Source organism: Cololabis saira, chromosome 23, assembly GCF_033807715.1.
Source record: "Cololabis saira isolate AMF1-May2022 chromosome 23, fColSai1.1, whole genome shotgun sequence".
In the NCBI taxonomy this organism is placed as follows: domain Eukaryota; kingdom Metazoa; phylum Chordata; class Actinopteri; order Beloniformes; family Belonidae; genus Cololabis; species Cololabis saira.
In genome coordinates this window covers 18,049,479-18,076,902 of record NC_084609.1, presented here as the reverse complement: position 1 = coordinate 18,076,902, position 27,424 = coordinate 18,049,479, and the positions used below count along the sequence as shown (strand labels likewise).

At 40.8% G+C, this 27,424-nt stretch overlaps 2 protein-coding genes across 5 annotated transcripts in view; both read left to right on the top strand.

The window, feature by feature from the left end:
• Positions 1-16,299, top strand: part of ptpn12 (protein tyrosine phosphatase non-receptor type 12) — a 49,234-nt gene extending 32,935 nt beyond the window's left edge. The window contains exons 12-18 of one of the 3 annotated variants that reach the window (XM_061714525.1): positions 1,166-1,251; positions 6,239-6,428; positions 7,522-8,476; positions 10,729-10,800; positions 12,152-12,205; positions 12,848-12,928; positions 13,247-16,299. In XM_061714525.1, coding sequence (XP_061570509.1) covers positions 1,166-1,251; positions 6,239-6,428; positions 7,522-8,476; positions 10,729-10,800; positions 12,152-12,205; positions 12,848-12,928; positions 13,247-13,308 — 1,500 coding nt within the window. In that variant the 3' untranslated portion in view covers positions 13,309-16,299. Of the gene's footprint in view, positions 1-1,165; positions 1,252-6,238; positions 6,429-7,521; positions 8,477-10,728; positions 10,801-12,151; positions 12,206-12,847; positions 12,933-13,246 lie in introns of all 3 variants that reach the window. The other 2 variants (XM_061714526.1, XM_061714527.1) reach the window with 2 other exon arrangements.
• A 2,635-nt stretch (positions 16,300-18,934) lies between these two features.
• Positions 18,935-27,424, top strand: part of LOC133424220 (lysine-specific demethylase RSBN1L-like) — a 41,017-nt gene continuing 32,527 nt past the window's right edge. For both annotated transcript variants that reach the window (XM_061714707.1, XM_061714706.1), the window contains exons 1-2: positions 18,935-19,488; positions 24,129-24,263. In XM_061714707.1, coding sequence (XP_061570691.1) covers positions 18,960-19,488; positions 24,129-24,263 — 664 coding nt within the window. In that variant the 5' untranslated portion in view covers positions 18,935-18,959. The remainder of the gene's footprint in view (positions 19,489-24,128; positions 24,264-27,424) is intronic.

The window sequence follows — 27,424 nt, the reverse complement described above, 5'->3', positions numbered from 1 at the left end:
CCGACTTCCTGCCGAGGAAGCTCCGATGACATCACCCATGTCACATAATGGACCTTAAATCTGAGAAGGGAAAGGAGAGTTCTCACAAGATGCAGCCATGAACTATTCTCCGTGCTAGAAAACACTCGTGTGTCAACACTGTCATTGCTTTATGCCAGTGTTCGTAAAATATGGACAGAAATCGTGCCATTAATCATCTTTTTAAAGGGCACGGCATCAAATTTCGGCTGATTATAACCCTGTTTTTATCTGGGGAAACTTGCTAAGATGCTCATGCTATCAGTGAGTTGTACTGACTCAGTATACACACACACACACACACACACACACACACACACACACACACATTGACTCATGAGTTTTAAGCAACTAAAACATCCACATAGGCGCTCAAACAACAGCACAAACAATAGGCCCACGCATGCAAACATCCCACACCCTTCGCTCTGTGTTCAGAGGACACTTTCCCACTTTCCCACCAGCCGGCATGCAGTTTTCCCATCCTTTGATTTTTGAATCATGTACACCAAAGGAGTGAAACATGGTGTCTTTTCAGACTGTGGCTCTGACCTGATTTGCCCTCTCTGCGCTGAGTTCATTATGCCTAAAGATGTCCCGTCATCGTCTCGTTATCAGAGTCAGGAGCGTCGGATGAATGAGTCACAGTGGAAGAGAGGAAAGGAGGGCCGAGGAGGAGAGAGGGAGCAGTAGTCAGGAGGAGGAGGAGGAGGAGGGCGTCTTTCAGAAACAATTTCCATCCCTTCCTGAAGCAATTCTGTGGCAACCTCCAGAAACCTCTGCTCCACAGACATGTAGGGTAGAGGGAAGATCATTTAGGGCAAGATGCACAACATTTCCTACAACTATGGAAATGAAATATGCTGAGATCAGAAACGCGCTTCATTATTATTCATTAGTATTTTCTAGATGTAGCGGGCAGAGAAATTAAGTGCAGGAAAAGTTTTCACCGCCTGAAAGTAAGCTACGTGACATTCATGAACAACTGCACAAAAACAATATTTTTTAAGAAAAAAGTAGAGACTCTCAGCTGGTAATTAGGCTGATGCTGCACAGATGAAACCCAAGTATGGTGCAACATTAAGGCAATGAGAGATCCATTTAACCCCATGCGGTTGTGTGTAATTCAGTTGTTGTTTGTGTTCAGGATGAAAGCAGTTCTGACAAAGCAAGCCACCCTTCAGATGAGGAGAAATGGGACACGCCACCTCCCAAACCTCCCCGCATACGCAGGTAAGACACGCTCCCAGTTTGAACCCACGGTGTGAGATGTTATTCAGTCTTTTATCTATTAGTTTTGTTCACACATCATCTTGAACTCTGATCATGAACCCCTCACAAAAGGCGCGTAGCTGCGTAGCAAGCCGAGCCGAGCTCGTCTTCCTCAGAGGTGGATTTGCAGGTTCACGCAGGGGGGAGCGGGAGGTGTCCGGTGGCCTGCCGATAAATGCAGCTGGCCTCGTGTTTTGTTTTTGAAAGGAAAAAAAAAACAATAACCTACACGAATAAAAAACATATTAATTAAGCTGAGCAAACATGAGCAGTAGGAAGTGTTTTCACCCGAGTTTCTGACACATTAGCTCCTCGCCAGTCCGCAGATGCTGCCGGCCTCCACCTCTATTTATCTTCTGTTTGGCTGTTGACAGCTGCCTGAGGATCATTTTGCAACGCTTTGCAATACTCTGCAACACTACTCAGTGATGAACACGCCAAAACCTGAGGCTAGCTGAAGTGTTTTCATCTTCTCTTCTTTGAGAACAAACAGTCCTTTATGCACATGCAGGCACGTTATTTCAAACGAGCAGCCTTTATTTGATATGCTGCACATAAATATACACAGATGTCCTCTTTCTTTCTATAAATTTTCCTCATTTCTTCAGCCTCATTCTTCCTCCATCCTATCTTCCTGTCACTGTTTGCTTGCTTACTCGCTCTCGTTCCATTTTTTTTAAACTTTTATGTGCAGTATGACGAGCAGGCACCAGATTTGTGCTTCATTTTCTTCCCATCGATCAACTGAAACCAGAACTCTCCCCAACTGAATCAAATATTCATGCTCTTGACAACTTTTTAACAAGGTTGCCTCAGTGTTACCTCAGATACTGACGCTTTAATGTCAAAGGGGGATACTGAGTTGCTTAATAACTTTGTGTTATAAAAAGAGAGGGTAAGAAAAAAAAAAACCCCCACTTAAAAGCATACTGCTCCCAAGAAATAACTGCTGATGCGAATCACGACTCAGAATCGCTGATTTACATTCAGGGTATTAGCTCAGATAAATTGTACAAGAGGATTTATTACTAATGTACTATTCGCACGTAAATTACCTCTGGACCTGTAGTAATTCTGAAATTACACCCTCACGTCTGCGTTAAGCATTCGTGCTGACTAGGCGACGTTTGTGTTTTACTGTAATTTATAGGCATTGATCCCGGAAGTGACGAATGTTATTAAACATTAAATGTGAACATTTATTTAAGAAGCGTATGATCAGACACTAAAGTTAGATTTCAGTGACGACACATCACAAAAATCAGAAAATGGCGTATCGGCCTGTGTGTTGTTATGTTGCCATGGTAACAGTAAACTTAATGGTAAATGAAGCCCTAATGGTCTTGCACAGTCAGCGAGGCTTCGGGCTGGATGAAGGATAAAAAGTTTAACATTGATTAATTTCTATGTTTATCATCTAAAAATATGAGATCATTACACTATGTGGTGGATAAATGCTGACGACGTAACATAATATCACAATGTTCCACAATTGCCATAATTACACTGGGAAGGAGGTAGAAAAGGCAACAAGATTTTTTTTTTTTTCTCTCTCGAAGATTCCAGCCGGCACATCACCGAATCACTGACATGTGCATTCAGATAGGATTAAATATAATTCAGGACCTCCGTGTTTGCTGAAATAGGGCGGGTAATTTGTGGTGGAATTTTTTTACTTTACAAATCCTAGACGTTGCGCAATCGGATGGGATTAAAATCACAGACGTCTTCTGTTATTACTACAAATCACAGCAGGTCCCCAGATCATTTTAATCCCGTGGGAATGGGGCATGAGATGACCACAAAAACAGGACAGAATAACTGCGGTGGCAGCAATTAGTTTAAAACCTTCAATCAGTTTTTTTTTGTTGTTTGTTTTGTTTAGGGATTTTTGTTAATGTGTAGGCATGGTGGAGGTAGCATCATTATTTGGGACCTCTTCTAGTTTCTGGCCATCTGAATGAAATGATGTTCCCAAGTAAATGTAACTCTTTTAAACATTCACTTATACATAGCTAAAAGAGATTTTGTTGATTTCAATATAATTGAAGATGTTTCACCTTCACCCGTTGCTTTTGAATAAGACATTTTGGAAATCTGAACATCAGACCCCCTGAAATTAAACCTTTTTTCACGCATAAATAATTAATAAGCTAATCCTGAATGTTTAAGCAGCACATTTGTTTAAAAACTGCTCCTTTTTTCTGATTTACTGTATTTTCTCATCCCACTTAAGATGAGCATGCTCTCGCTCATTCTTAATGTCTTTTGTGCCAGCTGGTTTGATGGGAAACATTTTCCACAGGTCCTAATTTTAGGATGAGGCTGCACGTGATTTGTTTACTGAATAATTTCTTTCCTTTTCTTGGTAAAACACAAATTTGAATCTGCAGATGCTGCCAAGATAGAGGGCTTTCCTGGAAATGGGGCAGAGCGCTCTGTCAGGGATATGTGGGTGTCCCTTTTGCCTCTTGTCTTCAGCTGAATTCTGTGTCTTAGTATGTTTCCTCTTTTCTCTGCATGGTCCGTCATTCTCTAAAAATAATAACAATGTGAAGTTTAAGCCTGGGAGTAATTTGTTGATGGTAGGAGCTCCTTTTACTAACATAACCACATTCTGGCGGCCACGCTCCCATCGGGTCACTCAGGGGTGCAAGTGTGTGTGTGAGATGGAGAAATGTGGTGGGAAGTACGAGGAGGCTGGAGGCCAAGTCATGGCTTCATTGCACATGCTGCCACATGTCCGACTATCAAACCTCACAAGTACTCTGGTTCTGACTCAAAATGTGTTTGCAGCATCTTGATTCTGAAAGTTTTCAGGTTCACTGACATCGCTGACATCGAGCTGGATGGACAGAAATGCCTGTTTGCTCCGTGTGGTGCGATTGTTGCTACTTTTGCTGTTTGTCTGTGGGAAGTGAACCCTGTACGCTGCCTGAAACCAGGAAGTCTGACTTTGAGATTCCACCCTGGAGCATCCTGCCTTCTATGAAGGCACACCGGTTAAACATGCATCATCTTCCCGCTGGAGATGATGCATGTGTGGCTTTTTGTGTGTATGTGAGAGGTTTATGCATTTATTTATCAGTTTGGGTGATATGTGTGCACTTCTGTGGGTTTTTGCGTATGGCAAAGTGCCCTTGGTGTTTCATCATCTTAAACACAAGATGTACACAACTTCTGCTAAGTTTTTTCAGCACATGGTGAGGATGTACGGTGGTTTTGAACAGAATTAGGCTTCATTTGGAGGCGCGTCTGCCTTAAAAGGTGGCAGGGGTTTTTGGCAGGAAATCAAGAGGGCTGAAGTTAAGTGGTGAAAATGGTGTCAGGTGCGCGCAACTAGATCAGTATCTCTTTTTTTTTTAAACCAGTTTTAAAGGTTTTAGTCTTTCCCTTACTTTTTAATAGGTTTTTATATTTCATGGGGATGTGTTGCTTTTGTGAATGTGCTCCATGTCTCTAGCATAGTATCAGTTTTTCTACCTCTTTATTTCCCCTGCAGTTAAGTTTTTTCTTTCTATTTTCATCTTATGTTTGCTTTACCCCCCTCACACACACACAAACACTCACGCACACACACACACTAGGAAGTTATCAGCTCTATTGGGAATCATCTATCTTTTTAAATGTAGCTTTTGCTTGCTCAGACAACAAAAATGATATAAAAGGAGAGCTGTGCGTGGGTATTGTTTTTAATAAAAGAAAACAGTGGGCTAATGTTTAGCCTGGAGGTCTGACATTACCAATAAGTGACTTACAAGAGTCAGCTGGTGGTTAGAAAAACTTTCCTGCAGCTGGATTCATGCCAACTATAAACAAGGATCTGTACACCCTGGTCAGTATTTATCAGTTAGAGGAAACTAAATAAATAAAGACTAATTCAGCTTTTTTATATATATATTCAATATAATAACAATAAACACTACAGATCAGTCTTTGTGATAGAATAACCCAACAGCAGCTGCAGCCCCAAACAGAGGCTTGATGACGAAGGTTTTTACAGAGTAACTACAACTCTGAAACTGGAGGAAAGGAAGTCCTCTTTTTCTGACTTTGTCAGGCTGCCTTTGATCCAGACAGCGTCATGTGCACTTACTTCTGTGATAGCTCTCGTCTCAGTCATGTGCTCTTGAATTAGTACATTACCACATCCTTTCACTGTTGTTCTGCATCTCTATGTTTTGCATACATATAGCATGTGTGTGGAGAAGAGCACATCTTAATGCATGACTTTCCATCTATAACCTCAGCATCCTGTATGTAATTCACACACACACTGTCTCCATCTGTAGGTGTATTTATCATAGCTTTGAATTCTGCACTTTACAGAAGGTGGGAGGTAATCTCTCTGTAAATGCTGTCATGAATACAACGATGTCTAGCTGCAGGATATATATCTTTAACATTTCTTTGATTTACCAAATTTCTGAATAGTAAGTTGTAGTAATGTAATAGCCTTAAAGGAAATATGTTTATAAACATATTATAGACCATAGTTCAGCTAAAGAGAAATGAATCTCCTCAGAACAGATTCAGTCTTTTCCAAGTTTCTTTCACATAAACAGATTATGTCAGACTTAAATGCACAAAACATGTGCTAGAAACCTAAAGTCTGAAAGTTTGTCATTTTTTTATTGCTGGACTTTTAAAAATTCTGCCATCTAGTGGCAAAAAAAAACCTTTACATTTATTTATACGTATACACATATATGTGTATATATACTATATATTAAATGTAATATAGTGTTGTTTCATCATATGTGTTTTATGATTGACATTTAGGTAGTAATTAGGTATATCTTGAGAACAACTAAAACATATGAGGATCAGTCTTTTTATAATCCTTCGTTCCTTCCTCAGTTTAAGGTTCTACTCTGTAGATGTGCTTCTTTCTACGTAAAGTTGAAATGAAAATGATTGTTTTTGTTGTCTGTCTTTCTCTGCTTAGTTCCCAGGTAGAAGGTGATGTGAAAGAGGAGATTCTGCAGCCTCCCGAGCCTCACCCGGTTCCCCCCATTCTCACCCCATCTCCCCCCTCAGCCTTCCCCACCGTCACCAACGTACGGCAGGACAATGACCGCTACCACCCCAAACCCGTCATACATGTGTTAGCTACAACGCAGCAGAATGTGACAGAGGTGAGCTGGATATTAGAAGTATCATGTCATTTTATAAATGCATTTAGAGTTTATTTTATATATAAACTAACATATTGTAATTGGTATAATATACAGTTGCAGTACAAAGGTTTAGACACAATTTGTCCTGCAAAATCAATCCAAATCAAACATCTGCACAACTCAAGGGTCAAATGAATACAACAAAGAATAAGTGAGACATTAATAGAAGAGGAATGTTGCACAAAATTATTAACACAATGAATGAAAAAAAGAATATCCCTCAGACCTCTCAGACACACACACACCAAACTATAAGCATCTTATATAAGACTCAGGTAAAGGAAAAGATCTTATAAATGTCATACATTTTCAGTAAACAAATGTCAGAAGCAGGATAAGCCAAGAACAAAAATGGGACAGAAACAAAATAAGTGCTGTGTGCAGGTCTCACTACTACTCTATAAAGTTAAACACACATTTTCACCGTTTTGACTTCGTCCAGATGATTTTGCACAGTCGTCCATATTGGATTATGTTGGTTTTTTTAATTTAATTAAGGCTGCAGCTTATGATTATGAATATCACCTGTGTAAAATGTATATAAAAAGAAAGAGGTCAAATATAAGTGAAAATATTTTCTTTCCTAGTTTCTCTAAATCTGTAGTTTTTGTTACACAAATATTCAATTTCCTCATCATGTACAAAAAGGAAAATCTTTCAAAATTGGTATAAAAGAATGATTTATTTTTGTGTACATGAGAGCGTAAATGATATTGAGGAAACAGTTGTTTAGTATTTTTATATCTTGTTTGTCCAGTGGTTTAATTTGTGAAATGTGAATTTTAATGTGACAAATCACAAATGTCTGTTAGTGGTTAGAGCTGCCGCCAACATGGGTTTCTGATCTGCAACGCCTCGTCACGGGTGACAGGATCAATTCCTTGTTTGACGTGTCTAAAGGGAAATTAAGTCAATTGAATTATCATGGAAGGACTTATTAAACTTTGACACATCTCACAAAAGTAAAAGCAAAAGATATCTGGTGAATTGTGGGTCTTTAGCTTGTGTGGCTGGAGAGCACTTGTCACTCACTCTTTGTTAATTTTTTCAGAATAAAGACGTTGATGAGCAGCAGAACCCGTCAGAACCAATCAAACAAACCAGTCCCTCAGAGCAGAGGGATCAAGATCTCCTCAGCCGAAATCAGCAGACTCAGGTGTCAAATCTAGATCTGAATGACAATTACAACAACAAATTGTCCTCGACGTCGATGAAATCAGAATCGGGTCAAAGCCAGACTCAGACGCCGCCCTCGCCCCTCTCCCCGGCCGTTGAATGTTCTGGTGCTCCACGGATTGAAAGGAAGCTCAGCATTGAAATTAAAAAGGTGCCGTTGCAGGAAGGACCTCGCAGCTTTGACACTTCCACCTCCATTGGAGTCCCGGGCGTACAAGGCTCCAGCGCAAACACCAACAGCAGCATGCTGCAGAGAGGCCTCGCCTTCAAGTCTCGCACCGGCCCGTCCCTGCTGACGTCCAGCTCCTCGCTGTCGGAAGACTCGGGCACAGAGGGGGGATCAGGCGGATGTGGGGAGAGTCAAGCAGAGGACGGTACTCTAACTAGACCAAATCACCTTCCTGTGAAGAGCGGCGAGAAGGGAGAGCCGCAGGACCCCGACAGAGCAGAAGTGAAGGCTGGCCACGCAGCCTGGACGCAGCCTTCCAACAGCCCGGAAAAGCTATTCCCCAAGACCTCCTCCTCTTCTTCCTCCTCAGACCGAGTCGCTCCATCTTCATCCTCCTCCTCCCACCTATCTTCTTCCTCTTCCTCCTCCTCCTCCTCCACTCCTGTTAGGACTGCCCTGAGTTTCACCAACCCCCTGCACTCTGATAACTCAGATGATGAGGGGAATGGAGAGATGCCTGGCGAGAAGGAGAGTTACCGTACAAATCTATCGGGGACTGGCATGGTAGCCTCGTCCGTGCAGCATGAAAGCCAGCAGCCGGTCAGAAAGGTGGTCCCCATGTCCATTGCAGTCACTTCATCAGCCTCGGCAACCACAGCAAGTATGTCAATACGCCCTGACATTAAGTTACCAGCTCATTTAAACACTTAAGTTGGCTCCATTTATATCTTAGTGGTCTAGTAAATATATTCTGAGCAAGTTTGGAAAAATCTGTCTTTAGTATCCACACTCGCATCACTCCTGCAAAACCACACACTAGGCTTATTTTCTGGGTCAGTAACGAGACCACAGTTGGATCCATCAACATACACTCATTTACCGGTGGGCAGTGGAACACACAAAAAAAAATAAGAATAAAAACAACGAGCTGGTCCCTCTGATGTCTCATATGAAGCATGACTGTTGGACTAATGGGCTGGTCTGAAGGGAATGCTGCATATGTTCGCAGGCAAACATCTGTCCAAACACTCGTCCTCTTTCAGCTTGTGTGTGTGTGTCTGTGTGTCTGTGTGTTTGTCCAAGTGGTCGAATTTGTGAATGAGAAGTCGTGTTTTCGTTTCACTGGCGTCGTGTGTGAACTCTGTGTGTGTGCATGTTGGCTGGTGAAGGATCAACCCTGCATGATACTGAGAAATGCACTTACGCCACTGTTGAGCACGTTGGGTTGCACAGAGCTCTGTGGTGCCGTTTGTGGCCTCGCTGTCATGAATGCAACAAGCCGTGGTGTTGATCTAGCGGGGAGTGGGGTTAGCGGAGGACTCTGATTCCTCTGACTGGTTCCAGAGTTGAAGACCACAACTTTGTGAAATATGATGCTTCAGCTGGTCGGAGCTGATGGCACATTGATTTGCTTTTAACTGGACTTTGCTTTGAGCAGCTTTTCAAAAATGAGAAATGAGGTCTTGACTTATTCACGCCAGAACTAACAGGACTTTTACGTGTTAAATTAAACTGAGAGCCGTCCTTTTACTTCTCAATCTCTCGAATATATAAAAAAGAAATAAAAAGTGTTTTACTGGCTCTGACCTCATGTTGGTTAATATTTTTAAAAGTTACAATAGTTTGTAACTTGATGACATGTACGTGTTGCAGAAAACTTAATAAAAGCACACGTTTGTTGCATCATGTTTTTGTGATACTTTCTTCATATTCATCCATATTGGTGGCTCATTGACGATGCGCTCTCGCTGGTCCTCCTTTAACCTGAAGATCACAAACAGCCACAAGACAATTTTTCACACATGTCGCAACTATGTACAAGCTACTTCCAGTATTTTAAACCAACGCAGAGGTGCTTGTCAGAGCGTTGGTTCTGCTTTGCTTCCTGGCACGCTCATTCGTTCTGGCTGCAGCAGCTTCATTCATCTCCGGCTAACAGCTGCTGTTTGATTGGCTGCAAGAACTCAACGCCGCTGAGCAATTTGCAGCTTTGTGATTTGCAGCTTTGCGATTGGTCAAAAGAAAGCTGGTGGTGGCTGCTTGTTTTGCTGATTGCATTGCCGAATCCGATGAATCCCGGAAACGTCCCTGAACTGCACGTGCTGCAGAAGTTGGTTCAGATCAGTCTGAAGTTTCCGTGGTGTTTCTAGTTATGTCCTGTTGCCCCTTGTTTAATTTGTTTATTTATTTATTTTTTATTAATCTTTCTCCATCCCTCTTCAAACAACCTTGTGCATTGCCACAAAAACTAATCCTAATGTTGGTAATTTATAAATAATTTAAGGTAACGATACAGCAGCAGGTGGGACAGTCTTTCTCTTAAAGGTGTAAAATAATTATTAACCTTGAACCAAAAATACATCAGTTGTTTTACTAAAACTAAAGGAGATATAATTCTGCACTTTATCCTAATAAAGAAAAGGTAAGTGCAGAATTCAGCTGGTCGTACCAACTTTTATAATCGTGTCTCTGAATATTTAAAGATTGATCACATGCAGAAACAATATTTTTAAACTACTGCATGATTAGTGACAGACTTGAAGCACAAACTTGTTGGTAGGAGTTAACAGTTTAATTGAATACAGGGCTTTTACACAGTAATTATGAAGTTAATTATGGACATAGACAATAGAAATAAAAATTAGAATAATTGAATGCTGTTTTGGTCGTTTAATAATGTAATACCTGCTTTATAAACACCTTTTAACGTACTTGACTTTGGCTAATCCACTTACTAAACCTCTTTCTTCTGTTGTAAAGACTCACAGACTAGAATATAGAAACATTACTGGACATAGTTAAGCATGAAGTCTGTGTGAACTAAAGCAGGTCCTAAATCACGGCAGCACACTTTCACTTCTTGGCCAGTCGTTAACCTTGCTTCTCATCTGACCTCTTGACTTCTTAACCCAGACTGCTGGGACAGCGATGGCTCCCCTCCCCCCCTCCCCGAGAGAACCCCTGAGTCCTTCATACTGGCCACAGGTGCGTTTGCATTGGTCAACGTCCTCAGGTGTGTCTCCAGTGCTGTGGATTCGCCGGGCTGCTTCCCGGGTCCGTGTTACCAGTCGTCCTCTACAACCTCTGACCAAAAGATGTGGAATCACCACTTTTGGAGGATGTTCTGACACCCAACGCTTTTATTGAACTCTTTAATATTCTCCATTTTTTAAATATACTTAAAAATGTTCTCATTCTTGGCAGTTTCCTTTCAGATGAAGTGTAACACTCATTTTCAAATCGACAGGAAATAAAGTCCCTGCAAGAAGGCTTGTCAGTAAAGATTAGATGGTGATTTTATTTTATTTTTATTTTTTTATTAAGACCAGGTACAAAAAAAACTGAAGATTTGGAGAAGGGAAACATGGATAGATCAAGCAAGATTGTTGAAATGTTAGAGCAGATAACACAAAGCAATATGTCTTGAGGGGGAAAAAAAGGCGAGCAACAAAAATGAAAACCTGTTTTTTTTTCACCCAAACATTACCCAGGAATGGTGATTCCATATTTTTTGCTCGTAGCTGCAAAAAGATGCATAGATCAGTGAGGATGAACTTGAATCTAAACGGTGTGATGTTGTTTTGTGCATTTTATTGGTAGGTGTTTCCACATTTCATGGATAGTTAACATGATTGGCTCTTTGATGCAGTTGGTTTCCTCTGATTAAAGCTGAAACAGGAAGGATGCAGAGCTTTATTTCAGGTTTTATCTCCTCAGCAGGCAGAGCCTCAGTCTGTTACACTTAGATCAAATGGACAAGTGGAAAAATAGGTTGAATGTCCCCTTTTTCTCACAAAATGGACTCTACAGTAACCCAGCTACCCTGTAGGCTCCTGCTACTTCCCTTTCCCTGTGTAGCGCTCTGAGGTTTGAAGGTTACGGTGTAAAAATGTTCAGGCAGACAGGAGACGACTACAAAGGAGTACATTGCTACTGTTTGAGGGTTTTTCAGCTTTACGACACTGGAGGTCAGCATTGGGCACTTTAGCCCTGCAGCGAAAGCGTTTGGGGTTTTTAGCTGAGAAATAAAGTGCAGTTGGTTGTAGATAGGTGCCTTTGGGTTCGTTTTCTGAATCTCTCAAACCATTTTATATTATCATGACTGTTTCTAAATATTCTGCACAAGTAATCAGTTTTGAGGACAAAGGTGGAAGCTTTCCCTTTTGTGGGTTGGTTTATAGACTGGAAAATAAAGTGGTTGTAATTTTGAGGACAACGGAAAGTGTTTGAATGAGTGGGAATGTGTGTATGTGTGCTTTTTGTGTACATTTTTTTCCATGTTTGTCTCCCAGTTGTTTCCATTTCAAATTCACAGATTTTTCTCGCCATATTTCAGACCCACTGGAAGTGAAAACGTCAGCCTCAGCCGAGTGGAGCAGTGCACATAAAGGTATGAACACACAAAGTACCTGTCTGCTTTAATCGTCTCTGTTATTAATTGTTTAGTTTTTTTAAACCCGGGCCCACAGAAATGCAGCGCTCTGTTTATCGGTTCACAGATATGTCTGAAAGTGCTCTCAGTCGGAGTAGGAAAGGGCTTCAGTGGTTTACAAATGAGCCTGCGCGCGATAATAGTGACAACATTAGTCAGAGAGGCAGCTGTAAGAGTCAGACAGTAACAGACAAAAAGAAGAGAACACGTGTACACAGAGGTGCAACGAATGAGCGCATGTGCTTATCTTTGCTGTTGAGATTGTGTATTGATTGTTGCCTCCAATTTATTGCTTCAGTGGTTTTGATGAGGGCGTGACATCTTAATGAAAAAGGATTCACTTTTTAACTTCATTTATTTTTATATTTTGCTATAGATAAATCACGTAAAATCTATAAATATACAGTTTTTCTTCTAAATGTCCTGTAACATACGTGTATTATATCTTCTCAGTGTTGAAATATGTTGTATATTAACACGCAGAGATTTTTGGATAGAAAACTCATTAACTAACAAACACCAATGCCGTTTACACTGGCCGTGCTTCACTATTGTTTGGCCACGTATTTCTCATTATTCGGTCTGTTTGTTTGTGTTTAGATGTGTCAGGTTCGGTTAACGCGTCTCCAGCTGACCCTGCATCTGCTGGCAGCATAGCAACAAACAACCAAGCAGACCTGGGTGGGTAAGTCTGCCCTCTTCCTTCCCCGAGGCATTCCGAGTTCAGTCGCTCTTTCTTTCTAGTTTTTCTTCTGGCTGTGACAAAGTGTTGGTCACTGGCCTTTATGGGGCCAAAAATATTAGCACAAGTCATTTTTCTCTTCGCTGATGGACATGGTTTCTATAAAGTCTTTTTTTTTGTTGATGCATGGCACCGCTTTTGCTGATTGGACAGGTCGATGTTGGTTGCATTTGCAGAAAATATTTGTCCTTGACGACAGGGAAAATTGAGGAAAATAAATAATCCCTCCCCCCCTAAAAGAGTATTTCTCCTTACAGACTTCGGTAATCGTGGTGCTCCGCCCAAAGGCCCTCGAGAACCCCCCTTGGAGTGGACATGACTGAGCGATCCGTCTACCCGCCCACCAACGGCGGCGGCGTCCCACATCAGGAGATGGACTCCACGGATCTCACCTGGCTGCTCCAAAAACTTAGTTGCTAGATGCCACACAGACAGACGGCACATTTTTACATAGAAACTGTTTCTGTGTAACTGTGTGCCAACATCCTCCCCCTCCTCAGTCCTTCCCTCAAAGTGCCGCTCTGCAATTCAAAAGAACAGCTTCTGGTTGAGAGACTTGTATATTTTACAGCAACGCCTTTTTCTTTTTTTTTTTCCCTCCCCCCCGCAGCTCAAACGGATGTTAGATGGTTTGACTTTTCTGTACTCTGACCTGGGATCAGTCTTTCCCTGTTAACTTTCCATGGCTCAATACTAGAACAAGAAGGGGCATTGTTTTTCCCTTTCTACACTAAATAAACAGGGACCTAAGAGTGACTCTTACGCTTTGTTTCAAGCCAAATGAGACGAAAGTAAGTCAATCAGAAAAGCTACCGTGGGAGGTGGATTCATGAGGTTTAAAAAAAGAAAAGAAAACTCCCAGAGGTTGTTTGCTGTCTCGCACGGAACGAACAACAATCTTCAAAGCGAACTTGGATAATCTGTTACCCATGATACAACTTTCTCAGCTGGCTGTGTGGAGGTCGCCAGGGAGCTCGCTGTGTCTCTCTATACGTATTTCTGTGTCTCTCTTTCCCTCTTTGTGGTGCTACATTACAAAAGATCAGCAAAGAAACAGAAGTGCAGGAGCTGCCCACCGCCAGCATCAGCTGTTCCTCACCCCCCTCCAGCTTTTCTGCAGGTTTTTGCAGCCGTTGAAATACTAGCTTGAGCATTTTGCATTTCTTCTGTCAGAGTCATAAGCTGTCATAGTTTGGTCATTGCAGTGTTTGAGTAAACGTATACTTCCAATCTTTATGGCTTGGAGTTAGATGTGCTCCACATGAAGCTGGAGCCAGTAGCTTGTTAGTTTTCATTCATTGAACTGAGGCTAAATGTCTGCTTTTGAGATTGCTTTGCAGACATGAGTGGAGGCATTTGTGTCTCAGAAAGAAAGCAAAATAATGCCTTTTTTTTGGTCTCAGACCTGAACTTTTACTCTAAATATGTTTTGATTCTGTGATATCAATAGTCAGCTGAAAGCAGAGATAATTAAAAAAATGATTTTAGATGTCCAGGAAAAGGGTAGGAAGCAGCTCAACCTGAGCTAGAGGAGGGAAATCATTCATGTATTATAAGAGCTGGATCTGAAGGATTCTTATAATTTGAAGTCCCTAGTTTAGTCACTTTAAAGGTAAAATGGTATTGAGCACATCCGTAATGACCAAGCTCACCAGCTCAATGACTCTGGCTCTCGCTGCTGAGAGCAGGATGCTGCGTCAGTCCACAGAGAAGACAGCCAACGTCCGCTTCGCTTGTCTTCTCCTTTGTGCTTCAGGCTTCTCTCGGTCCACGCTCAAGTTAACCATTTCTCTTACTTTTCCCATGCCTTCTTTTTGTTTTTCTCTCTCGTCGTTCTCTCATCTGTCTGGTCTCTCGTCTGAGGCCCTCTTTTGAACAACCATGAAAGTTTTCAATCACAGCTTTTTACGATCGACCTCAGTGTTTCGGAGTATGAATGTAACACCTGAAGCGCTTGAAGCCTGGGACTTTACAGGTGCATATTAAACCTCCAGCCCTCCTCTGCACATCAGACTCATTTGGTTTCTCATAAAGCTGCATTTCTTTTTTTTTTTTTAAACCTGCTTCTGTATGTGTGAGGCAATGATCCAATAAGACAACAGCGACTAAGGACCCAGAACTACTGTTTAATTTTTTTTTTTCTTGTTGTTAACACCTTCTTCATTAGCTACCATAAGTACACAGCATATGCATTGTTTTATAAAGATAAAGAGCTGTACAGAGCAGTTTAGGTATATAGTATTTCAAATTGTTTTATACTATCTCTTAAATATCCTTATTAACAGAAGATGTAAGAAAGTCAGTGCATGATAATGATGATTCCTCCCGCCAAACAATGTTCTCCTTAAAGTGTAAATTATTCTGCTGCCCTTTTTTCTTTGCTTCTGGCAAATATTTCAGGTTTTTTTTAATGTTTAAACAATATGCTTAACAGGTTATAAAATGTTGTTTTAGTTTGTTGGCAGAGGAAAAGCATAGACTGCCAGCTTCCCACCCCACCACCATGATGACTACAATGGGCTCTGAATAAGATTGTAATAATGATATTACTGATGATGATAATAATAATAATAATATTAATAATAATAATGGTCATTTTTTTTTGTAAATGGTATTTTAAAAGTTATTTTTGTACACATGGTTGTTTGTTGTGTCACAAGTCAACTGAATTCTCATCCGCCTGACCTTGACTTTTCTCACAGACTCTCCCCATGTCTGGAAATCACTTTTCTTTCTCTTTTCTTGAACATTTTTTGATTTCTTTTTCTTCGGTCCCAGCATTCGCTTTTTCAACAGAAAATTCTGCACCTGAGATGAGGCTCCGCTTCAGCAGTTGAGGAGCATCTCATTAGTATTCCCCTTCTCATGCCTCCTACTTTCCTCTCTCTGCTTTCCGTCTTTCACCCCCTTCACCAAACACAAACACACGAGCGTTAAGGCTGATTTATGGTTCCGCGTTACACCGACGCAGAGCCTACGGCGTACGGGTTACGTAGGCTCTGCGTCGATTTAACGCAGAACCATAATTCAGGCTTAAATCTCAGAAAAGAGCCCACCTGTGCCTTTAAGAGAGCCCTGGCCCCGCCCCCTCCCCGCTGCCCTCCAATCAGCATTAGTGGCGTGAGTGTGAGCAACGTGATTGGCTGCCGCCTGCTCATCAGCTCCTGTGGGTCTCTCACACCCCTCTCATCCCCCCACACACACACACACACACACCTTCTCCTGACACACAAACACAGACGAAATGTTTGTATGTTGCAGAAATCAATCAGTAAAAATGAACATTAAGGAAATATGTGGCTCCTTTGTTTCTTGATTTGTGATGCAGTGGGTGAAGTAAGTACCCGGATTACAGTGTGTGTAATAGACTGTTCATGCCAATACATCCCTCTGTCTCCTCTGTGAAGCCAAGATACATGGTGACAACAGTGTGTTTGAACCCAGTGATGCAACTAATGGCTCATCTTATGATCTTGCAGTCAGAGCGAGTGTCATAAATATGTGAGTGGATGTCGCAGCAGGGACTCCGCTCACGTGTGGAAGATCTGCTCATATAACAATGGCAGCGGGTGGCGGAGACGCACCGGCCCTCCGTCTGCAGACCTTGAGGGCTGCACATTTGCACATTTGTATTCCCTTTCTGCTCTATGAGAGCCACACCAGGAGGACGCTCGCACTGTAATTAACCGCTGGCGCTCTTGTGCAGTGAATGCTCGAGTTAGATTAATTATGCAAGTGTAATACAACTTTTATTTTGTGATTATCACAGCTGATGTGTTTATTTTTTTTCCTCTCCAGACCTTTTAGGTCATTTAAAGAGAACACAATCTCTTTGGATCTTGTCTACCTGTTATTTTGTTAATAATTGCAGGGCACTAGTTTATATAGACTAAAATTTTACCAATAGCTACTGATATTTCTAATAAATTAGACGGGGAAAAAAAAAAGGAAATCCTGCTGGAGCTTTTGAAATAAGGGGGATGGGGGGGCAGTTTTGCGGGTCTGGGGCCAGTTTTGTGTTTTATGCCAGTTAAGCAACTTGACACCCAGTTCAGCAGAGAAGTTCAGAGGCCGTGCAGTTGCTTTAATTGTTTGTGTGGTCCAAAATAAACACCCCCTGCAGTGAACTGCAAATGCTGCACTCGGTTTGAACATGTTTCCCCTGCACTGTCAGCACACATTAAAAGGCTCATGCTGGCAGAAAAATGTATCAGATGCATGGCCTGAACACTGGTATTTATTTGCATAACACAAGAATAACCTGCAAAGTTTATTTTTCTGGTATTGCAGTAAACACATTTAATATAAATAGCATAAGAAAGATTAATACAGAGCTCTTCTCTCAGTGGCACATTAACACAATATCAATGCAAAACCTGTTCTTTCCCCCCTTCTTGAGTAATATAAATGAAGCCAGCTCGCTGTCTTAACTGGGTCACCTCAGTTTTCCCAATGAGCACTTTAACGTGTTATGTAATGGCTTATAAATATAGCCAGTTAGTGTTGAGTGTGTAAGCAGGAGCAGCAGGCTGCACCGCCATCTGAAGAAACTGAAAACTGTGTCAGTGCTATTTGAAAGCCTGTAGTATATAAAATATGAATCCTATAGTACGTGAACTTGGTAAGTGCACATAGTTACACTTTTCAGCTGCAACCATGAACATGCAAATATCAGATTTCCACTTCTGGCATGCATCATGAAATAATCTGGTCACAGCGTTTATGGACAGCTGTAATTTTACATCCCAAACGTCACGCTTCTGGTAATCATGTTCAGTATTCATGGTTGGCTGTCGCGCACCGACGGGGCTTGTACTAAGAGCTTTGCCTGTCTGATTTATTGGGATGAAAACATTTACTTCAATCAAAGTGTAAACAGCACCAGAGGATAGTGGCACTGAATAATGATGACTGGGAGTGATGAGCTCATCCTGTTGTAAAGATCTTATTAAAGGCAGCAAGTTTATCTCTTTAATGGCAACTCTGTAATTTCAACAATAACACTGTATCTTAGCATTATTAACACAGAGGCTTTCCTGTATGCTCTGTCAATCACCTGTGCCCATTACTTGTGTATTTTTAGGTGTATTGGATTTATTTTTTCTTTAATCAAATGTGGTTGGGATTTGTTCTGATTTTTTTTTTAAAAACAGAATCACGTTTTATTGGCCAAGTTTGAACATGCCAGACAGGGGATTTGACTCTGGGTTATTATCGTTATTATCTATGTGGCCCACGATAATATCACGGTACACGATATCTACGATATTCGATATATTGTAAGAAATGTAATCAACGATATATGTGACTGAAAAAGGAAAAATACCCATAAAAAGGAAAACGTCTGTAGTTATGCATTTATTTAATGCCAAAACTTGCCTATATATATATATATATATATATATATATATATATATATATATATATATATATATATATATATGTATATATATGTATACATATATACGTATGTATACATATATATGTATACGTATATACGTATGTATATACATATACGTATATATATATATATATATACGTATATATATACGTATATATGTATTTATTTAAAAAAATTATTATATATGTTATATAATACATTGATTATATAAAATATTATATATATATATATATAATATGTATTCAAAATGCATATTTTGTTTTTATCAACTTGGTATTAACCATTAATATGTATGCAGACAAAATAAAAAAAATATGTGAACCAAAATGTTCAGTAAAAGGCAAAAAAAGTAAGCACATTGAAATAAATAAACGCATGCACTTATTTCTGCTGCTAAGCCCCGCCCCTAGTACGCTCCACCTGTCAATCACGACTCGTTCCCACCCACGACGGGCCGCCTGTCAATCAGAGCGGGGCCCCGCCCCCCTGCTGCCTGCTCGCAGTCGTGTAAAAAACACGGTGCAGACAGACAGCAGCGGAGGCTGGGACTGGAGGAAACACCAGGCAAGATGGCTGACTCGCAGCGCTCTGCGCGCCTCGGCGAGGCTCCCGCTCGTCCTCACGCCGTCAAAGACGCGCTCTGCACGGCCACGGGGCTGAAGGGCTCCCCGCCGCCCAAAAAGCTCCGCGCCGAGGAGAGGAGCGCTAAAGCCAAGAGAGTGAGCAGGGACGGCGGTGTGGGAGCCGACGGCAGCGGGGGGGAGAGACTCCCGCAGCCCGCCGCGCTGCACGGATACCCCGGCTTGTGGCGCCCCAGCACCGGCGGTCAGCCTCCTGGAGCCCCGGCCACAAACCCGCACAAAGTCTTCAAACAGAGCCACTTTTTCCTGCACAAGCCGCCGTCTTCCTCCAAAGCCAGGTGTGGAGATAAGCAGAGGGAGAAGGGGAAAGTGTGCAGGAAGCACCGGCCGCTGCTGAGCCCCGCAGCCGGGGCTGGAGCCCTCACCGCCGGCTGCAACACCAGCTCCAACACCGGCTCCAACACCAGCTCCAACAACAGAGAAAATGGAAATGGAGAGGTCATGTCGCCACCCAAAGGTAGGCCATTACTCTTCCCGCTTCTCCCCAAGCTGGGGTTTATTGTTAAACTTTGAATTATGTGTATTATAACTGGGTCAGCCCTTTTTAATAGTTGCGTGTTTCATAGTGAATTCACCACCTGGTACACTAACATGTGTTTTGCTTATTTTGTCGGGTCAGTCCCGAACAAGTCTTGTCTAATATCATTTAAAAGGACCTAAAGCTGCAGTTGTGATCGATAGTAAGTCTCTAGGAAAGTGTTTGGACACCGTAAAGCTGAGTTTAATGCGGCTGCTCACCCGCTCGTGAACCCGCTCAGGCGCGACCTGCAGCCGCTGCTGCGGAGGAACTCTTACGTAATTCACACTTATTACCTAGAAAAAAAAAAAAATCAGCTTCGTTTTCCATAATATAAAAAAAATAAAAATTATAAAAATAAAGTCGTTTAGTATTTAGTTATTTATTTATCTTAGATGCGCCTTATTCTTTTATTAAAAATCTCTTTTTTGCGTGTGTGCATCGGTAGTACACGCTGCTGTCATAACAACATGACAGCCGCCCGCCATTATGGGATAAAGGTTGTTTTGGTTCAGCACCACGCCCCCCTCTGTCAGCCCGGGCTGCGAGGGAACCACAGGCTTGTTTATGTTCATGCTACATGCGGAAAAATGTTGTCTTCATTCATTCTCTCCATCATGAATTTGTCTCCTAATATAGATTTTTTTTTATTAGGCTTGGACTCCACTAAGTACGACGGAGTATTAGGGCCAAACTAAGACAAAAAAAGGGAAATTACGAGAATAAAGTCGTAATATTTTGAGAATAAAGTCGTAATATTAAATATATTATATATAAATATAACCTCACAAGATGCTCAATATTCCTCATTTTAACACAGGGAGAAGAAGCTCTTCCTGTTAGAGTTCTCATGAATTATAATCTCATAATATTACGACTTTATTCTCATAAATTACGACTTTATTCTCGTAATGTTACGACTTTATTCTATTACGACTTTATTCTCGCAACATTGACTTTATTCTCATTATATTATGACTTTATTCTCGTAATTTCCTTTTTTTTTTTGTCTTAGATTGTCCCTAATACTCTGTCGTCACTAAGAACATGCACATTCTTGCAATTTTATTGGACAGTTACAACACTTGAGAATAATTTGATCTAGATGATATTACAAGTAATCACAAAAGGAAACTTTAAGATGGCAAGAACGCATTGTTTCAATCTATGACAAAAAAAATAACTAAAAAAAAAAAAATATGTCACCAGTATGCCACAGCAGTGCGTTTACGTACTGTATGGCCTGCTACAGTCATGTTCCAGTATGTCACCAATAGGATCGATTTGATTAATTGACTAATAACAAGTCAACACAGGAATCCCACATTAGTGATTACCTCAGTAGCAGGCCACGTGTATTTTATTTATTTTATGGTTTGAATTTATGTCCCTCATTAATCAGGCAAAAGAGAACCTCGAAACCTGCAGACGCTTGCATAACAGCGTGCCAGTGTGTGCACATGTTATGATGTGTGTGTGAGTGTTTAGATGCTCGCAGGAGGACCGACGGAGCTCACGTCAGTCTGTGTGAGTGCATGATGTCACCCCTTTCCACTTGGTTGGTTTAGGAGGTCATGACACACTCGGAGCCGCTCTGCAGTCATGTAAGAGATCAGGATGGCACGCATGGACTGTCACTGAAACATGATCGGAAATTGTTTTGTAAACAAATCGTGTTGGATGTCCCTTCTAATTATCCTTTTTTTTTTCAATGCCCCTTTTTTGTTTATCCATGTTTTTTAGTGTTAAAGATGTGGCATGTGGCGGTGCTTTCATGGGGATTTCACAGCAGATAAATGCTAACATTGATCATTACAGAGAGGATAGTTTTTTAGTTAATTTAAAGCAAATGTAAATGTCAGATAACAGGGTTTAATTTTGTAATTGATGTTATTACAGTCAGAAATATACAATTTTTTTTCATTTTTTATTTTCATTTTACTTTTTTCTAAAAGGAATTTAATACATGTTTATGGGTGGTGCACCTGACAGACAAAATTTAGATTTAGTCCCATGTAATAGCACTAATACCACTCGTGTAGCAGTTTCACTGAGGCACTCTAAAGCACCAAAACTTTAATTGCTTCAGTGAGCTACTCAATCCTTAGCAGCTGTACAAAAGGACTTACGTTTGAGAACCAGTGCAAGAAATCCGCCTTGAGCCTGGGACTGACGGACAGACTGACACCTTCAGCATCTTTTCTCTGAAGCTGAATTGTGCTCTGATGTCTTGCAGAGAAAAGAGGGAAAAAAAATCTATAAACTATCAGATCATCCCAGTAATGTTATTAGTGGCAACATTGCTGTCAAAGTGAAGCTGAAAACTGGTGTGAGGGAGCAGCAACTGCTGGTTGCATTAAGGACTGAAATAAGAGACGTGAGTCTGTCAGGATCCAATAAACAAATGGACCAAGAGAAGGAAGACTTGGAAGAATAACAAAATATAATCAGATATTAGCAAAAAAAAGATAAGAGCCAGTCTGTGCTTGTTGTGTGCTTTATTTATTCACATTTCTGACATATTTTTATACTATTTGATGACACAATGGAATGTTCCAATTGAGTTTAATTGCATCAAATAACATGAAACACATTGTCAAAGTCCTTAACATACTGAGGTCTAGTCTTTAAGAATTTAAAGATGGGGTTTGTAGACATTTTAGTTGAATTCAAATGTATAAAAAAACCTAAATGGCATCAATACTAGCAGATGTCTAAATGGCTTTTTAAGTCTGAGTCTGGCCATCCCAGTGTTTTGATCCGAGACAAGTGGCAAATAAATCACACTGACGTTTACACAGCAAACATTAAAAACGCGTAATAGCTTTTGTTTCAGCTTTCAGCCTTTGTGTGTGTATATCCAGTATTAACCACAGCAGAGCTTTCATGAGCTGTGTAATTGGTTCATTTGTGTAGATGTAAATATAGCATGCTTACAGAACCCCAGGTTATGTCTGGGACTGCCAAGTTCATAAAACTAAAACAATGAGCACATAAATACAATTTCAAGTATGAATGTGAATGAAGGGAACTGGTTTTCGTTATGAAATCAACATTAAAAAAAAGATCCAATATACAGCCCACTTTTTTTTTTTCTGGATTTGTGGTTCCCCCAACTCTGAAAAGTTGTGTGTCAGCCAGGAGTGGTGTAGTTGAAGTTTAGCAACTGCCTGCCTCTAGTATTTTCTCCTGTGATCATTCAGATGTTGAAAGCCACCTGCTGTGCTTCCCTTCCAAACCTGCCGCTGCAGCAAAGTGGGAAGAGAGCAGATTTGTATTCATTTCAAATCGTAGTCTCAGTTTCTGTCTTCCAGAAGTTTTCATCTTGTTTTTTATATCTGAGTTACTTATGTGTTGGAAATTGTGATTTATAAAAAAGAAAAACTCCTTTGGTCTGCATGAAGTTTAAAAGAAGAAGTTTCTCCATTTTTAGGGGAAGACCGCTCTCAAGCTGTCATGAATTATGCATATTTTCCAGTGCATTTAAGGCCAGTTCAGCCACTGGGGCTCGTGTCACCTACTGGCTTTAAATTTATGAATGCTACTATTCTGGCATGGTCTTATGCTTTTTATTAACCTGGCAATAGATCTGAGCTTCCCTTTTGTAAGCTGTTTCCTCTAGATCTAAATTGATGTTTTGGAAGGTGGTGTTATTCCTCTAGGCAGTGCACAGTGCCTGGTAATTTTGCAGCTGTCATTTTACGCAGCTATTTAAATAGTCTACCTTTAGCATTCCTCATATTAGGCAAGGATAATTAAATCAATGTATGGTAGCAAATGAAAGCTTTTCTGCAAATATTACTGTGCACAGATACTGCTATTGCTTTTCTAAGGCTTCAAAGTCATTTCTCCTTTGATCCTGCAAAGAGCCGATCCAACAGCACTGTTTCTAAACTCCCTGCATCCACGGGAAAGTGAACAGTCTGAAATCCTAACTTCCTTTTACAGATAGATCTGACAGAAGTTCTATGGAAATGGAAAGAGAGATGGGGAAAAAAAGTACTGTGTAAAAATATAAAGGAGCCTTTTCCTTTGTGTGAAATTAAGAATCAAAAGAGACGAGTCATAAAATATTTGATAAGTTGGAGGATGTTAAGAAAGGTTAGGATTTTGTACACAGCCTGAGAATCGGTGTGCATGGCGTGCCTTTCAGAAAGCACTCCAAGACTTGGTGAGGTGTGTGATGGTGTGATATTTACATTTCAAACGTATTCTGACTCCACAGTAATTTGCTTTGGTTGTTGCATTAGATAACCCTATTTTCTCAGTTTGTAAAATTCCTTTAAACACAGGATCTCTTAAGACTGAAGAGGAAATAGTATGGGTTAAAAGGTAAAGGAGGATTTAGGACTTTAAAGAGAGAGGGGAAATATTGAAGTAGAGGCTAAGCATGGGGGAGAGAAGAGTTTGGGGAAAAGAGCATAAGTTCGTTTCTTGATGAGATGTAGCTTAAGGTTATAAGTGAAACCGAAATGGGAATAAAGTGTGCCCACGTTTTTACGTGTACGTGCTTAAACCAAGCTCTTATATCGGTGTGTTTCTACTGTCAAGACCTGAATTTTGCCTCTCCACCTCCACAGAGCACTCCACCAAGGACAAGGCGAAGGAGAAAGAGAAGAAAAAGTTCAAAGAGCGAGAAAAGGAAAAGGAGAAAAAACACAGAGTGATGAATGAGATCAAGAGGGAGAACGGTGAAGTCAAGCAGCCAATTAAAGGTTGGTGGAAGCAGCCATGCATACCAAGTGACCTGCAGGGATGAAACAAATCTCGTCTGTTATTGGTTAAACTGATGTCTGAGGAAAGTTGCATACCACAGAGATTAAACATAAAACATATTACTGCACATAAAGCAGTAAAATCCAATCAGGTCGACGGAGGAAAATTCATCGTACATTGTTGCACTAAATGGTGTTTTAAGTCCCATGTGAGGTTTTCGGAGAGATAAGTGCACTATGTTGGATCCCACATTGCGTTATGGATCATTAGAGATGTGCAATAAATCTGCTGCAAAGATAATCAAACATGGCCCACTTGGACAGACTGCTGCACAGTTAATCATCCCCATTTCTGTAACATGTGCAGCACATGTAACACAAAATAGTTGATGCCGTCCTTCATGTTGTGCATGGAAACTGTAAGGGGGGCAGTAGCATGAAACTGTCTTCTTATTTATTTTTCCTTTTAATTGCACTTGATCCCCGGTGTTAGGTTGACTGTCCAAAAGTGCTTTCAACTCACTCTCACCTGTCTTGTTCTTGGTCAGTCTTACCATCTTTGCATTTTCTATCAACCTTTTTATTGCTCTTTTGTTCTCCTAATTGTTAAACTTAGGCTCCGTTTACACATAGTGTGTACAAATAGCATTTACAAATAGTATTTACAAAAACGGATATTTCCCCCTCTACGTTTTGAAAAATTCCATCGTTTATACGAGATCGTTTTCAAAATCTCTTCGTTTACACGAACCCGCAGCCAAACCTGCAGAGGGCAGTGTAACGAGAAGCGTAAAGTCATGCTAGCCAAACAGAATCCTGGAAAAAAACGTCAACAAATGACACGTGTGAAGCCTGAATAATATGGTTCCGCATTAAATCGACGGCGTAGCCTACGTATGGTGCGCGTCGCCGCGTACCCTACGCCGTAGGCTCTGCGTTGGTGTAACGCGGAACCATAAATCAGCTTTGACTGCCAGTTACTTCCAAGATGGAACGAGAGTCTTTCGTTTGGAGTGACAGAGAAGTGGAGTTACTTTTAAGTGTGACTTTAGAATATAAAACAGGTAAAATACAAGAAAATATTGACGGTGGTCAAACTAATTGTAAACACAGGACACACATGACATATGACGCTGGTGACGTTTCTGTTGCATAATGTGACGTTCTGAGCCTAAATCTCCGTTTTCCTCTGTTTAGACGCAAACGTGAAAACGGAGTTTTTGAAAATCTCAACTTTGGCCGGAGTTTTCAGAAATGATCATTTTTGGTGACTTTGAGCTCCGTTTTCGTGTAAACGAACGGCCAAAACGCATGAAAACGCCTCCGTTTTTGCTCCGTGTAAACGGGGCCTTAAGATCAGGAAAATGATATGAGGGTTAAGAAAAATGTAGGAGAACTGACAAATTATCATCCACATCCACAAATAAATTAACTTACTTGCAAACAGAAGCGAGTTTTACGCACTAAAAATTTTCATAAAACTTAGACTCAACAAAAGCCATTAGAGCACAGCATGTGGTTATGTTTATTTTACTCCTGTTGTTATTGTTATTGTGCATGTGTCTCTTGTCCTACTTCTTAGAGCCTGATTACTTTATAATTGCTATCTACTTACAAAAACTATTATGTTTTTTGGATTTATCGTGTAAAATCCTTGAATTTTAAACATTTCCACTTAACTGCATTGTTTGACACAATAGCAATTTGAGATTTTTGTGGGTTTTGGGCTGACAACATTCATCGTAAAAAAAGATTTATGAAAGGTAATGTTAGCCCTCTGGCAATCTGGTATCCAAGACTGTTTATGAATGCATTGGTAACGCTCATCATTAACCTTTCGGCAGTTGAGAATGATTTGCAGAGCACTGTCTGTAATTTCTGACTCCATCTGTGTGAGTAAACTGAGGTCAGCTCTGCCCAGTCAGCATGCTTTTTTCCCCTTTCTTTCTTTTTGCAAGACTTAGTGGTGTATTTAGAAAAGAAAAACAACATTGAGACATGCATATATCTTTACATGGATGCCAATTTTATACCCGCTGACTTGATTTGTTTTAAAGCTCCTGTCGGACTGGCAGTCTTTCACGCTGGAATGTCATGACCACACTGTGACATTTCAAGGACTTAGTGGTGCTTTAGCCACATACCATGACCAGTGGCTGCAGATGAAAATTACAGAGAGATTATGGGTGATATGTCACGTATGCTGCTCTTTGTAGAAAGGATGTGCATCCTTGTAATGTTGATTCATTTTCTCATTATATGAGAAAAACTGGTCTTATGAGGGACTTTGAGTTAGTGATTGTGCGTTAATCCTGCAGATATCCTGCGCTAGAGTCTGGTGTTTAATCATGTGTGCTCATGATAATAGAGACACTGAAATCCACAGTGAGATTTTGAGTCAGCTGAGAGAGAAATTAGTAGGGGGGGGTGCTCGCCTCACTAGAAGGCAGATTTTCAGTAAAAGTGAGTGCAGCATTTAATCACAGAGTATTAAATTTGCAAATGTTTGGAGAGACGGGGAGATGGGAAGGGAAAGTTGGACATTTAATCAGTGGAAGATTGTTAAATTTACAATTGAAAAGGATGACACAGAGGAGGCACCCAGTGGAGACACATATAGGAAATCAATAAGCAGCAAATAATGATTCTGACTGTAAGCCTGCTTTTCCACCATTGAAGCTGTCTGTGGGTATTTGTGTGTTGGCTGGGAGCTTTGTAACCTTAAGCCGATCAAGATTGTCCACCCAAGTAACCCAAACAAAACCTGATTGTTGGGGAACAGGGAGCTTGTTTAGCTATTTGTTTTATTAATCATTAATTAATAATGAGCCAGTTATTAACTTTAATAATGTATTAATATGCGGGGTACAACTTGATGTATGAGGAGTCTGTAAAGCACACAGACCAAAGCAGCTTTGGGACAGATGTGATGCTATAGAGTAGGGAGAAACCACTTTCACACAGAGTTTGTGGTATAAAGATGCACTCTCTTCATCTGTGGATTCACAATGATCCCACAGAGGTGGAATATTACTCCCCATGTGTGTTTTCACTATTACAGTTGTCCACAATGTGAAGATGGTACCTTTCCTTGTCTTTGTGGTGCATGGCAGCAACCGTCTCCAAAATCTGGTCAATTACTTTTTTTGGTCAGTTCTGAC